Source organism: Helicoverpa armigera, chromosome 13 (assembly GCF_030705265.1).
Source record: "Helicoverpa armigera isolate CAAS_96S chromosome 13, ASM3070526v1, whole genome shotgun sequence".
NCBI lineage: Eukaryota > Metazoa > Arthropoda > Insecta > Lepidoptera > Noctuidae > Helicoverpa > Helicoverpa armigera.
In genome coordinates, this window is record NC_087132.1 from 2824623 (window position 1) to 2839735 (window position 15113).

Below are 15113 nucleotides of genomic sequence, written 5' to 3' on the forward strand. Positions count from 1 at the left end.
GTTCTTTATAGAACGCATTTTATATCGAAAGTACATGATATAGTTATATACGAAAGTATAACCACCATGTTTTTTAATAAACTTTATATAATTTTCTTATCTTTATAATGAAAATATTCTTTCAGAACAAACGGTGTGACAGGCAGTATACGAGCAGGCGACAGTGTCTGTGAACTAAGGCCTAAGAGTTCCCTTCGCTCCTTGAAGGCTTACAGAAAGAAGTCCTGCTACATATTACAGGATGACAGACTTAACCCCCTATTCACTGTAGCTGAACTTATGAAATTCGCGGCTGATATGAAACTGGGGGACACACTGACTGATAAACTAAAGCTGAGCGTGGTAAGTAGTAAGCTGATAATTTTTAAGTTTTATTTTCTTTTAGACTTATATTTTATAGTGTTGTTTGTCTTGAAGCTTTTAAATTAAAATAGCCTCTTTAATTGCTGTTTTTTCTTAAAATAAATGGTAATTTTCACACATTTTAATCCTTTCAACAGTAGATATTTTCAAGTCGCTTACAAAAATAAGGTGATTATTGTCAATCGTAAAAGTTCGATGACACTATTATCCTTTGAATATCTTACCTACTCAAAATTTCAATAATATTATTACCGTTACTATATTTAATATCCGTAGACTCTAACGGTTCCTTCGAGGTCATCAAAATCAAAATTCTCAACCAAAAACTAATAGAATTGATTTATACATACCTAATGTAGATTTTACATATTTAAATTAATATTTGTGCACGTTACTGTGTTTTAACTATTTACTTATTTTTTTCTTACAGATAGCTGAAATTCTCTGCACGCTAGGGTTGTCCGGATCAGAAAACACGCGATGTGATAATCTCTCGGGGGGCCAGAAGAAAAGACTGTCGATAGCTGTCGAACTTATCGATAACCCTCCAGTACTTTTCCTTGACGAACCTACCACGTAAGTACATACGTATAATATATTAATATTTATATTTCATTTTAAGTAGTTAAATGCTTACCAGCTAGACACTAGGAAAAAAAACTAGTTTTCCGTAATATAAGGCGGGTCCGCGGGGCGGGTCCAATGCCCGTCTGCTACCTAACCTGCATATCTAGCAAAACAACTTGTAGGTACCTACGTGAAAATTCGTAGTAAACAGTGATTTTCAGAAAACTGGCGTTTATGTTGTCGGCGAACTTAAGCCTCAGTGTACAAAAGTGGTAGTAAACAGTGATTTTAAGAAAACTGGCGTTTATGTTGTCGGTAAACTTAGGTCTCGGTGTACAAAAGTATTAAATCTACCATCTGTATTTTTTCGAACTAAGTACATATCATAGCTTGATCTAACTTTCAGTATCATGATTATGATCCTCTAGCAATTAGGTTCTAATAAGGTTCCATTAAATTTTATTTGAGTGCATTTTATTTACTTACCTCATTGAGAAAAAATCCGTCTAGACTGCTATTTTGGGCGAGGACGACTTTTTAGACGCAGTTATTTTGGCTATTGCAAATATTTGATTATAGCACTAAATAAACATTTGGCAGATTTAAAGTCGGCGATGCAGTATTTGGCGATTACATTTGTATAGAAATTAAAACTTCAAAAAAGTTTTTTCAAGTTAGGCTGATAAATCAGCACTTTACGAGAGCGAAAAACAAACGACAACCCCCAAAACGCCCACCCTTCACCACTTCCTATGTACATATTTTTACTGGGAAGAATAAATGGCGCAACAAAATCCCCAGCAACACATGTCTGTTGCCATAATTTTGTAGCTGAGCTTTTGAAGCCCATCCGATTATAACTAAGTATCTATTAAAAATGTAAAACTCAATAACTTATCTTATTTGCAACACTGTTGCATCACTGAAGCTACAGTTATATAAAATCTCAAGTTTTTTCATATAGACTGATACGCTATCGAGCTCAAACTTTTTTTTGTGAAAAGATACAGTATACAGTTATGAGAGATTTAAAATATTTATTTACATAACACAGTCTTATGTACGAATTACCTATTATTAATATATGTACTTTGCAATATATCATCTGATAACCTTCACCAGTAAAGAGATCATTTGAAAACAACATTACCTAATTTTAATGGGATGATAATACATTTTGTAAATTTTAGATACACTGAATTTAAGATATACACTTTTCAAATGTTTTTAATGTTGAGAATTTTTTTCGTTGTGGATTTTTCAGTATCTGCCTAGAGACTCAATTTGTGTCAGGTCTAGCAATATACCTACCTTCATCATCAATGTCTGAATATAATATTTATGAAATGTATGTAAATATGCATAATTATTGATTTATTCTTTTACCTAAGAAATCCGGAAAACCCACCATGATGTCACGTTTGTCATTATTACAAATATTTTACAGACGCACGTATATTTTTTTCTTAAACTTCAAAATTAAATAAAAAATCACCTGGTATCGATGATTTTCAATAAGTTTGACATTTACAACATTTTAAATACAAACAAAAACCCATTTCAAATGACATGTCGATAAATAAATACGTCATAAACGTCACTGAAAAATTGACGAAAAACTAATTGTTATGTTGACCTGGGATAATCTTAAAGTTTAATGACGTCGGTTATGACAATGACCATATTTTTTCACCATGTTATGTTAGAGCAACGAACTTTGTGCACTACCTTTGTAACTTAACTAGTCATTTTTACTGACTATACAAAAAGTCAGACTCAATTGGAAATTCAAAAATTTAATTTTACACCTAAACATGGAAAACATATAGACATATGGATACAAGTACCTACATATAGATTTCTTTAAGTACCTAGATACAACATCTGATATACAACATATATTAGTTACAGAATACCCAAAAACTAAACAGTTTATTTATTTATTCAACTTAAATAAAAATGCGTAATTAAATTAAAAAAACAGTATCTTTCCTGTGTTGTTATCAAAAATGAATAATGTAACAGAATGTTTAATAAAATAATAACAAGTAGTTATGTTAATATCAAGGTTTTTAAATAGGTATAAATCTACATTCCCTTTAAAGATTGTGATATTATGATGATGATGATATGATGATGATGTAAGTCCACTGTATCAATAAGTTTATCGGAGAAAAGGTTCTATTGCATAATAATATGTAGTCATTAGTTAATGAAGTGCAATTAACATGCAGTATCTAATAAAAACAATAATTTATTATTAATGGCGATAAACATCCCGGAAAACTACATAGGTACCTACTATGTGAACATATCAGACTACATACATACCTAAAGTAAGTTCTTCCCCTCAAAGTAAAACACAAAATTCCTTCTGATGCATTTGGCATATGTCCAGTTGTGGTGATTGGTATTTTTTTTTCGATATAACTTTAAGATAATAATCGATGAAACATAAGACTTAAAAAAATACTACTTTAACGGTATTACCAATTAATTTTGTATCTTGTCATCGGCAAATTCCAAGCAGCTAAACGCCAAGCTATAACAATTTCCACTCACCGTCTTACAATTTTTAATGGGATAAGCATGAATCACTGTCCTTTAGTGTCAAACAAATTATCTAGGTATGGTGTGAATAATTATTTATCATTAAATGCAAATAAATGTGTCAATTATCGGATTGCAATAATAACGTATGGTATTTATTAAACGTCATAATTAAACTTGTAATTGTGCCTGTTTCTGATGAAGCCCTGATACCATTAGCTTATACCGGACTATGATCATATGTACATTGGATGTGTGGACTTAAAATTGTTTGTAAAATTACGGAAAACAGTTTTCTAATATCAGTTACGGTTTTTCTTAAAACTGACATTTTGTGAAAGTTTTGCTGGAATAGAAGACCATCATCTTGTCATACAAAATACTGTATTGTGATACATATTTTTTTTATGCAGTGGCCTGGACAGCAGGACATCAGCTCAGTGCATGGAAATGTTGAAGAACTTGGCTCGCAACGGGCGAACAATAGTGTGCACTATTCATCAGCCCCCTGCCTCTATCTATTCAATGTTTGACCAGGTAAGAAACTTTTTAGAAACCAAAATTATTCCCCATAACGCGTAATGTTGACCACATTGCGGTTAGGCATCAGGCCATGTTTTATCAAATCACGCCGTTAATTTTTGTATTTTATGTTTGTCTTTCTACCCACTTCTTGTTTTATTTCTTATTGTGTATCTTTATGGTGTCTTGTCGTTTGTCCGAATAAATGTTTTATCTATCTATCTATCTATCTATCTATCTACATATTTTCCTTAAACCATTCTCTAAGCAATTACTTGGAAGGATCTCCAAAAACCTGTCTAAACAAATATATGGAAAAAATAACAAGTAAAAAGGTGTCACCATAACTCAAACAGTGTCAGAAATAAACTGCCGTTGGTTTTTTTAGTATATTTCTAACAGTTTAGTCCAATGTTTACCAAAAATATCGGTCACGAACACTTTAATACCGTACGTACCTAATCAAATAAAGTAGCAAGATATTCTTCTAATTAAGCGTGACTAAGTACGTATATGAAGTTCTATGTAAACAGTAGTTATACACTGTTTATGGAGCCATCTTTACATAGAGATCTTAATCATACAGCTACGCGGAAATAATATGAGTATGACACACTGTACCGGTACGTCATTGACCTCACGGAAAAAATCTCAAACGATTGATGTCGAACTTGATAACCCTTGTAAAACCTTGAAAAGCTAAAAAAAAATTAAATTATGTTGACTAATGGTTGAAAAATCAATGACATTGTTATCAAATCGTTTGCTTACATTTAATAAAATACCAGTTGATCCATACATATAAGTGTTCTATGCAGTTGAACATACAACCATCTCTTTTTTCGGGAGTCAGATAAAACTTAAAAATAAAGAGTGCATTGCCTGCGAACTCCGGAGTCAACGACCCGCGTTTTATGCATTTAAAACTCACACTGATTGCTCTCTTTGCATAATCTTGTTTTTAAAGAGACAACAAATTTTTCTATCCATAAGTAAGTACCTATGCTGGTATTTCGAAAGAAAGAATGTTCATAAAAGATTGTTGTTATAAGTACAGGAAAGAGATTTCAAAGAAAATTGTATATTGCAATGCAATCCCAAAATCGTTAAGCCTGATTCCGGCAACAACTTTAACGATTTTTTGTTAATCATATAAAATTGAAAATAAACACTATGTGGTACCCAGAAATCGAACAAAAAGGTACTGAATGTCCTTCGTCCGTATTTCCTATGTCATTTAATTTACCGTCACACGACACAACGTTAAGTTTTTTCTCAGTTATCAATAGAAGGTAACTGTTTACGTAAATGGTTGTGGATATGTATGTAATATGCACAAGGCTAGTAACATTATGTTAAGGCTATCGATAAACTATTCAATTTGCACGACGATTATCGTTCTGTTACTGTACGTACCTACCAATAATACCTAGATGACCTTTCCTAGTTGAAAAGAGTACAAGAATCCATTAAAAGTTCGCAAGATTCTGAAAATAAAAAAATGTTTATTCCTTAATGAACTCAGAGTTCCCAGTCGGTTAGAGTGGGAACCTGCGTAAAGAGCCAGTCTTTTTCTTTATTGAACATCAGTATTTAGAAAGACAATATCTATTATGTATGTTCAAAAATGTTGCCCTTTATTTAAAGCACGTGTATTTTCATAATCGTTAGCTGAAAGCCTTGAATTAAGTTCGAGCTCAATCATACATAATTAACTTAATAAAGTAGATCAATTTGTGTGCAAATTAATAACTTATCTTAGATCAGTAGCCAGTAGGCTTAACCTTGGCACAACCCCAGCTTTTGCTAAAATATTGTTAACATTTTTTTTTGTTCATACGGAAGAAATAAATTTAATTTTAAAAGATAACAAGAAATAAAGTGAGAAAACAGCAGCAAAATAATGATTATGTATGTTCATCATACAATCTTATTCTGCTACTGTTGCTTATTATAATAAATACGATTAGTACCTAATACCTAGCCATGGGATTATATCTTGCTTATTAAGTTGTCTCAATAAATTGTGGGAATATAAGTTATTCATAGTTTTATAAGCATCACTAATCGTATTTATACAATAAGAATATCTGTAGCGACATCAAATCACATGAATAATAAGTTAGATTTTACAAGAGGCGAATGAAAACTAATGGTTATATAAAACATGAAAAGATGCCTTTCCTAATATATTTTTTCTCCAACACAGGTTTATATGCTCGCAGAAGGTATGTGCATATACCACGGCTCGAGTGAAAACACGGTGCCCTACCTAGCATCTGTAGGGCTCCAGTGTCCTAAGTACCACAATCCAGCTGACTATAGTAAGTAACAATCACTCAAAATTAGTCCTTATATCCCTACACTTAGTTATAACTGGTCCTTCAAGTCTTTGAAACTTGAAAGTCAAGTAAACAAGCTGTCGTGCCGTAGGATCTCATATCAGCATTCTTTAAGTCTCTCTTAATCTGGTTGCATTAATCAGATGCCAGTTTTCCCGCTTAAACAATCTCCATCTGCATCTAGTCTTGTTAACCTGGTCCCTTGACATTTAAGCCAGATTTTTGTAAACAGTATATTTTTTTTATCACTTTTTTTATATGTAACCTTCAAAAAATTTGAAAGTAAATTGTTTTGCAAAGATTTTTGACGACCCGTGAAGCCTCGGTTTTTCAAAAAGTTGTATGTTTAAATTACTACAAATTCCGCAAACAATAAAATGCCCATAAAAGCAGAATGAGCAAATAAACTCCATGTGAATCACCATATTCAAATTAATTAAAAACAACCTTTAAAACTTTTATATTATATTCTCTAGTGTAGGTGGCAGTGTTCCCTATACTATTAGTAAACGAACAACGTTTTATCACTAAATATCCTTACAATAATTTATTGCCATCCCACGATAGTAATTTCCTTTTTGTCAATTCTTCGAGGTATTTTGCATAAATTCGCGAGTCCGCTCTTGATCCCATATTAAAATATGCAAGACTTGCTTCACATAACTTATCTGCAACTTGAGTAGCATCACTAAATCTTTGTATCTATGAATCATTAAACATGCTTTGTTGCATTAAATTACCATCGCAAATTCTGAAACCATTCATTCAACTTTTTTCCTTTATTTTGAATCATGTTAATCGTCTTATTTATCTAGTAGGTATCTTTAAAAAATTAATAGTTATATCAATTAAGATAAAAACTCTGGATAATTACTTACCTGCACTGACAAGATCTCACGTAGCTGTCTAGAAACCACATCAGTTCATAAGTATGCAAATCATCCAATTAAGATCATACATACACTTCCAACGAGTAGGACTGGTTGTGCTTGTGCACAAAATTGTTAAACCACGCTGTCGTTGCATGAACTAACTGAAATTACATATTTTATTGCTAGGAATTTAATGATATCTGCCAATTATTTATTGAATTACATTATCTGCATAAAAAATATAATAAATATTAATAGCATACGCATTTATTACAGCTACTTGACTAATGAAAATTATTTTAACAGTCTTAGAAATAGCGACGGGCGAATACGGAAAATTCAATGAGTTCCTAGCAGAGAAGTGTTCGAACAACGAATGTGTGGATAAGCCAGCACTTCTAGCAGTCCCTGATATCAAGAGTGAAGTTCTATCTTTGGGCAAAACATCCATCATCATTAACCCACCACATGAGCTATACAAATTCGGAAAGCTATTCAAAAGATGTATAGTACAGCAATATAGAGATTGGGTAAGTCTTCTCACTTTTGGTCCTTGTGCCCATAACCCACTTCTTAAACTAAAATGGTTATCTATTTATTCTATGCGACCTATGACCATTTTAACAGACCCTTTTTCCTGTAGAATTATGTCGTAAGTGCAATACAAAGGAGTGTTAAGTGTACCTAATGACCTGGTCCTTTTATTTACTTGACATTTATAATCTTAGTGTTGACGGATTGGTTAAGTGCTAATAGATAACTCAAACAGTAGTTTAATAATTCTAGGTAAACCTATTAAATATAATACCTATATTCGTTTTACTGGTACATTTAATTAAACGGATCTCAAAATGTTTAATTGAAATACCTAGTCGATTGTGTAAAATATTATTCCTTAATATTATATACGTACCTTACACTTCTGACTTCCTATCCTTAAATTATCAAAATAATGACCGTGGGTCGCAGTCCTGACAGAACGGCTTAATTAGGTTATTTGGTACCTGCAAATAAATTGTCAATGCCAGTCTTCAAAATTCCTTCAAGTTATTACAGGAAATTTAATTCGGCAGATATTTCCGTACTATTAAACAGACTTGTTTTAAACGTTTTTCAATTGATTGGACCAGTAAGGCAGTGATCATTAGAGTAGGTACCTTATAAAAAAAACAAGTGTAATTATTCTTTACTGTCTATTATCATCTTATCTAGACAATACACGAGCTTTAAGTACAAACTCCAGCATTTAATTAATGTATTTATTTTTTATGTTCACGTGATGTCTACGTGTAGGAAATCATGAAGCCAGTAAGAATCTGTCACGTTGGCTTTGGTCAAACTAGTTTACCGATAATTGTAGCTTTATTGATATTCGATCTCAACCTTCGGAAGTAAACAAAGTTTATTATTATATTTATTAAAACAATAACAAAAAATCTATCCATAAACAGGTTAATTAAGGTATAAACATGTTGTGCAAGAACTATAATAAAGCCATAAAGTAAACAATGGCTTTGTGGTGATTGATCAACATTTTATAGTGTGCTAATGAGTGTAGTGGAGTCAATAATTTCGTACTGATGTTTTTATTAACATCAGTAAAAAAAGACATTGTTTTTCTATTATTTATGTCTTTAATCATTTCAATCTATGCTAATTTCACACTTCCATGTTTATTATGCAAGTTGTTCTTAGTTATACCACAAATTACATAATAGTTACTACGTAGTCCCACTAGGTTATTAAATTTTTCCTGATACCAATCCGTAATATCAACACATAGTGTCGGGACTGCAAAAGCTTACAATTGGAGCTATCATTTGGAAGATCTTCATTCATTCGTTCGTTACAGCCTTTTTGTCGTCCCACTACTGGGCACAGGCCTCCTCTCACATGGATTGAGCATTAATCACCACGCTTGCTCAATGCGGGTTGGTGATTTCAGACTTTATAGTCCAGGTCAAGATGTTTTCCTTCATCTTTCTATGAGCCATTGGTGTCCAAGATATACTGAGAAAGTTAGAAGATGTTATGTGGTTTATATTACCTAATTTCTAATAATAAGTCTTGTCCAAAACAGACAGTATCCCACCTAAAGCTGTTAATGCACATGGTGATCGGCGTGCTGTTGGGACTGCTATACGAGCGAGCTGGCAGTGACGCATCCAAGACTTTAAGCAACCTCAGCTTCCTCCTCGTCAGTACTGTGTACCTCTGTTATACGTCGCTTATGCCTGCTGTACTTAAAAGTAAGTGGAACCTTTGAATAATCGTCTTCTAAGGCTTTGAAATATGGCTTCCATTTTGCGAGTTAGCTATCGTTTTTAACATTCATTACTCTTAAGACAGGATTGTACCTAAATATTTTTTGTTGCAATGTTTATTATAAAAAGTATTGAATTTGGGTATGATTTAAGCTGTCACCAATTTAATTCATTTTGTGTTTCTTAAATAATAGGGTTTGCCCTCAAAATAGTAGATTTGTCACCAAAATGTATCACCAAACAATATAAAATCAATTCCACAATAAATTACCGAAAATCATGGAGATATGGGGTCAAGTACCAAATAAATGGTTTTGTATGTATTATAATAGGTTTGTCCTAATTTTATTTAAGCAAACTAATTTAAAGAGATCACCAATAAATCATATATTATATCACTATAAAATTTCATGAAGGTCTAAAAATGTAGGGTGGTCGTCATCATCTTTTCAACCAAAAGAGTCTACTACTTAACTGGCCATGTGCCTCTCCCAAGGGTCTTAATTTCCACAGGTAGTATAAATATATTTAAATTAAATATCTAGCTGAATAGTAAATAAAACACTTAATTAAAGTCAAAATAATCAATATTTATTGTTAAAAATAACAATCACTAAATAATCAGCGCTGGTTTGGATTTTGAAGGGCTACAACCTACAACCCATTCGTTGAGGCCCGAAAGCGCACCAATTTGTCTCCCTTCCCTTCCTCTTCCCTTTGAACATATTTTCATTAAAATTATTAACTGATGTATTAAATTGGTAACGAATACATTATTTTAATAACTGAACGAAATAAAATGTAACTACTGTATTGGTGACAAAATAACAAATAAAAAGGAGTCGCAGTCAGGGATCGATTAATCGATTTATTTGGTGACAGATCTACCATTTTGAGCACCAAGCTATTATTTAAGTAATAAAACTATTATTATAAGAACGAAGTTTATATTCATGTAAGGCACTACAATTTTATTGGTAATCCATCTCATATTTTACACATTATATTAACAATAATTTGGTAATTCATACCTGGGAACACTCTTTGTTTATCTGAGGACGAAAATATTTCGTGGCGATAGATCTATTTATTAGGTGATACAACTTGATGACAAATATAAATTTTGGTGACAAAAAATATAGTTCCCATTGAATTTTATAGATCATTCATCTTACTCTGTTTAACTTCAACTTCGATATTATTTCCCAAAGATATTAGATTTTTTTTCTTTATTTTTTCATTCAAAAAGATGGCTCTCTATATTAAACCATTAATTTTCAGTCAAATAAAAACTTTAATAAACGGTAGGTATATCTCAGTTTTAAATTCATTCAAGTTACACTTATCATGTCTATTGCCATTCTGTTATCAAGTGAATGCAAAAAAATACTAAACAAAAACTGGAAAATTTCAGTAATAAAGTCGACATATGCGACGCACATAAAAAAATCTGGTTTGATCTAAATACAAATAATGTTGAAGCTATTAAAAAGCTTATTATGCAGGTAATTATTTTTATGGCAACATTAGCCCATATGTCAGGGTCAAGCTAGTGAACTAAGCTATTTCCTACTTAGACATTACACTATAAAGAAGACAAATGTATAAAAGATTGGCCCCATCCCACGACTGTTAGTACTGTTACGATATCATTCATTAGTTCTCTGGGAACACAGCTGAGCGCTTTGACTGATTTTAGACCTGATTTGAAAAAAAACGTCTCTCTCCCTCTCTCTCAAAATAATAATATAAAAGGCATGAAACACGTGACTACATAAACGACAAAAAACATCGCTAAACCTTTTTCTCAGTAATAAATTCAAGACATAAGTTCTCTCATAAATTGTGTGATTGTTTTTTTGAACTTTTTGTGCGGTTGACAGCAATAAATTGAGGAGATAGATCACGTGGTTGATAATTTTCTTAGCGACAAACTTTTTAGGAAAAAAATAATCCTCTAGCTAATTATTAATATCCCTTTATTGTATGGAAACTTTTCCCTGGTAAAATAGGAGACTTGAACAACTCTATACTTTATGAAGTTGACAAGATTTTTTATTACTAACTGTTTTTTGTTGTATTTAAGCGAGTGATTACAAAACCAAATACCTATAGGTACTGACATTAATTTGATCGATGACCCCAACATTAGAGACTCCATCTTTTCGAATCGCTAGCGCCAACATTCTTATTTGCTGTTTAATAAAGTAGGTATAACAAAGACTATCGACTAATTACGATCATTAGCTGGTTATTTCCTGTTAAATTAATTACTAATTATGGTCATTATTGCACGACTTTAATGCATAATAATAGTAAGATAATGTAAAATGCAGTGATGTGGGTATATTATCTTTATAGTTTGAGTACCTAAATGGAAGTTAACCATATTATTTAATAAAATCTACGTGTATTTTATTTATGATACTGACCTATAGATATGTTGTCTATGCTACTAGTCTGTTCCGTTTTGTCTGCTCCGCGTCCGATCTAAGATATTCCGGTCAGGGCCAAGATTCTGACGGTCCATCAGAATGTTGTTGCTATTGACACAATTTGTGTAATATTAAGTTTAGATGTTTGATTCTGATGACCTTAAGGGCTGAATTTAAACGTCCGTACAATACACGTGACCAATGGTGATTAATCTGAAAATATCCAGCTGTTAGTTCAATTAAAGATATTTAAGAGGGACAAAGTAAAAAATGAATGCACCAATATTTTATTCAAAGCTGAGCAAAAAAAGATGGAAATCGACAAAAAATAATCGCACTTACAAGTGATAGATCAATTTTTTTGCCCCAAAAAGGGTACCTACCAGGGCCTTTTACTCTATAAGCTTCACGGATTTTATTTATTTAGGGATTTAAAGAAGTGCATGCTCTTACAACCTCCACAAGGTTACAGGGGCCATAAACAAGGCCTCAACTCTTACGTCAGGGCAGACCCCGTTCGGGCAGACCAATTAATATCGGGACTGACTTCTTATTTTCCTACAGTGCGTAGGTATATCCAGTGTGTGCCCTTTGGGTTTTGAATTCTGCGAAATTAAATATGTAAACAAGTTCTGGTTGCTAACCAAAATGTTTCTTTGTTTCTAGTACCCACCGAAATGTCAATATTGAAAAAGGAGAATTTCAACAACTGGTACAATTTGAAGACGTATTACGCAGCGCTACTCATCACCGGCATGCCGTTGCAGGTAAACTATGTACTTCAGTCTATAATTAGATAATAATTAACTATCGTCATCGGTAACCTGCAAGCCTATACCGGTAACCACTGTAATTAAATCATAGAGGTCCATAATTGCGATAGATAACGAGCTCTTGAATTAACTCATCACGTGCACGGTAATGGAAAATGTCACCAGGTATGTAGTACGTATATAATGAGATAAATACATGTGAAGGTTAAGATAGATACAGCCATAAAGGTAAATATATATCTGACTGCAAAATATCCTATCAATGACACACATTTCGACGAAAAAGTGCTAAATAGATAGTGCTAAAATAATTTTCCGTTGCTATAACGAAGAGTGCACAAAAGGGATATCATAAAATTATATATTTTGCTATTTTTTGGAAATCAATTCAACATGTTTTTAATTATTTCATTTATGTAAATTAGGCATTTTAACGTGCATGACAATAAAATATTTTTAACGCTTACCTGGCCCTACCAGTGACGTTCAAGAGTATTTTTGGATGTTTGTTTTCATATCGACATTTCGCTTTTATTACGTAGGTATCTCTCCGACATAATTCAATACCTGTAAACAATAAAATTAATCTCTATCAAACAAGACCAAAATATATTGGAGATAGTTACGCAAATTAAGAAAACTTTTGGGCACGATCCCCACTGACAGCGATGCGGATAAGTTTTTTGATGCAATATTTACTTTTTATTTAAATATTTACTTTCTTATTAGTTTGCAGATTTAATATGTAATGTAAATAATTTCCTCAGAAAATTGATGTATAAAATCATTCCCTTTCTGTTTGTGCAGGTGGTCTACAGTTTCGTGTACTCAGTACCTTCATACTTCCTCTCGGGTCAACCAATGGAATCCTACCGGTTCCTCATGTTTGTCATCACTCTCGCCAATGTTGCACTTCTCGCTGAAGCTATGGGCAATGTCATCGGAACCTGCTTCAATCCTGTTGTAAGTATCAATTATTTAACTATTTAAGTAGAAAGTAGCAGGCTGATTATTAAGACTATTCTTGGAGTAGAAGTCGGATGATCTGGGATACGTTGATATAGTTCTGGCTACGGTGCGTATGATCCATACCCCAAGCAAACCGCCCAATATCGTAAAATATCCTAATGTACCGAGTCGCCGATGTTGAGATGTCGAGCTTTGGCCAAACTATATAATTTAAAAATAACTGTAGTTTGTTGTTGTCGTCGGTTGTAGGTAATATATGTAAATGTAAGGGGTCAGAAACATGTTAAAATAACGCTTGACCTAAGATGCAACCTTGAGTTAGGTACACCTGTTCTTTTTTCAGTTTTTTTTTAGTGCGTAAGCTATGAATATAAAACTAATTGCTTTTGATTTATCAAGGCTTTTCCTGGCTAAGTGCAATGTGCAGCCAAGCTGAAAGCTTAAACTATCTTTGAGAAAAAAAGACATCTAACGTGTCAAAAGCCCATCACGAATCACAATGTAAACAATAATAACACTTAACAGCCACTATTTCAAAGATTGCTCATCGAAGTCAAAATTAAACAGGCATTTCGTTATCTTTATGGACTTCAAACTAGCGGCGAATCATTTATTAACACGAGAGGTCACTAAGCCGAAGAATGCGTACAATTAAGCCTACCTATCAAGCAGGAAATATATGAATATGCATTATATATGTTTAACAAAATAACTTGCATTCAAATACCTACGAATTTATTAATTCAATACAGACATCTGTGTCATTTAAATAAAGATAGGAGTTAATCTGTTTAGTTTAAAGTGACATCCGCTTTTACATCACAACTGCAAATTATATATTAAATAGTTCATTATTACAGTAAATTACCTAATTAGCGTCTTAATGATGGACTTTATGCAATAAGGTCACCTAATGGACCCGTTTGAATCATCAGGTTATCAATTTTGTGGCGTATGGTTCGTTTTATGTGAACTATAAATTCTCACAATTCTATGTTTACACGTGCCTGTCACAAAAATAACACGAAACGAAAGAGACTGTTTATCATAACGTGAATTGGTATACCTATAAGGAATAGTTTGATCTAATTGGCGGATATTTAGTTACTCAACGGAAATAATTAAAATTAAATGTGTTGCTTGATTTAGAACATATCGAACGTCCTTTGCTAGACCAAGTGTAGACTAAAAAGAAACCTAAGTAAAAAAAAAGTAATAGGTAATAAGCTACCAATAGAATAGGTATAGGTAATTCGGCTTTGCCATGAAGCAATATTTTAATCAGTATTACACGTGTCTATACTACATTTCAGTAGGCACGTAGATAACGATTTTATTTTTGCTTAGTTGTATTATGTGATGTTTTTTTTTTATGACTAACTAACTATTTATTGACATATATACAAATAACTTTTTACAATAACTTAATAATAAATATATATACAACATACAACTA

The 15113-nt window shown here is 32.4% G+C and overlaps 1 protein-coding gene across 1 annotated transcript in view; it reads left to right on the forward strand.

Annotated features, from left to right (window-relative positions):
* Positions 1–15113, forward strand: part of LOC110384338 (dnaJ homolog subfamily C member 10) — a 47931-nt gene that overhangs the window by 19865 nt on the left and 12953 nt on the right. Inside the window, exons 3-10 of the mRNA XM_021345575.3 lie at positions 126–342; positions 794–939; positions 3894–4017; positions 6212–6326; positions 7523–7746; positions 9297–9465; positions 12582–12682; positions 13496–13651. Coding sequence (XP_021201250.3) covers positions 126–342; positions 794–939; positions 3894–4017; positions 6212–6326; positions 7523–7746; positions 9297–9465; positions 12582–12682; positions 13496–13651 — 1252 coding nt within the window. The remainder of the gene's footprint in view (positions 1–125; positions 343–793; positions 940–3893; positions 4018–6211; positions 6327–7522; positions 7747–9296; positions 9466–12581; positions 12683–13495; positions 13652–15113) is intronic.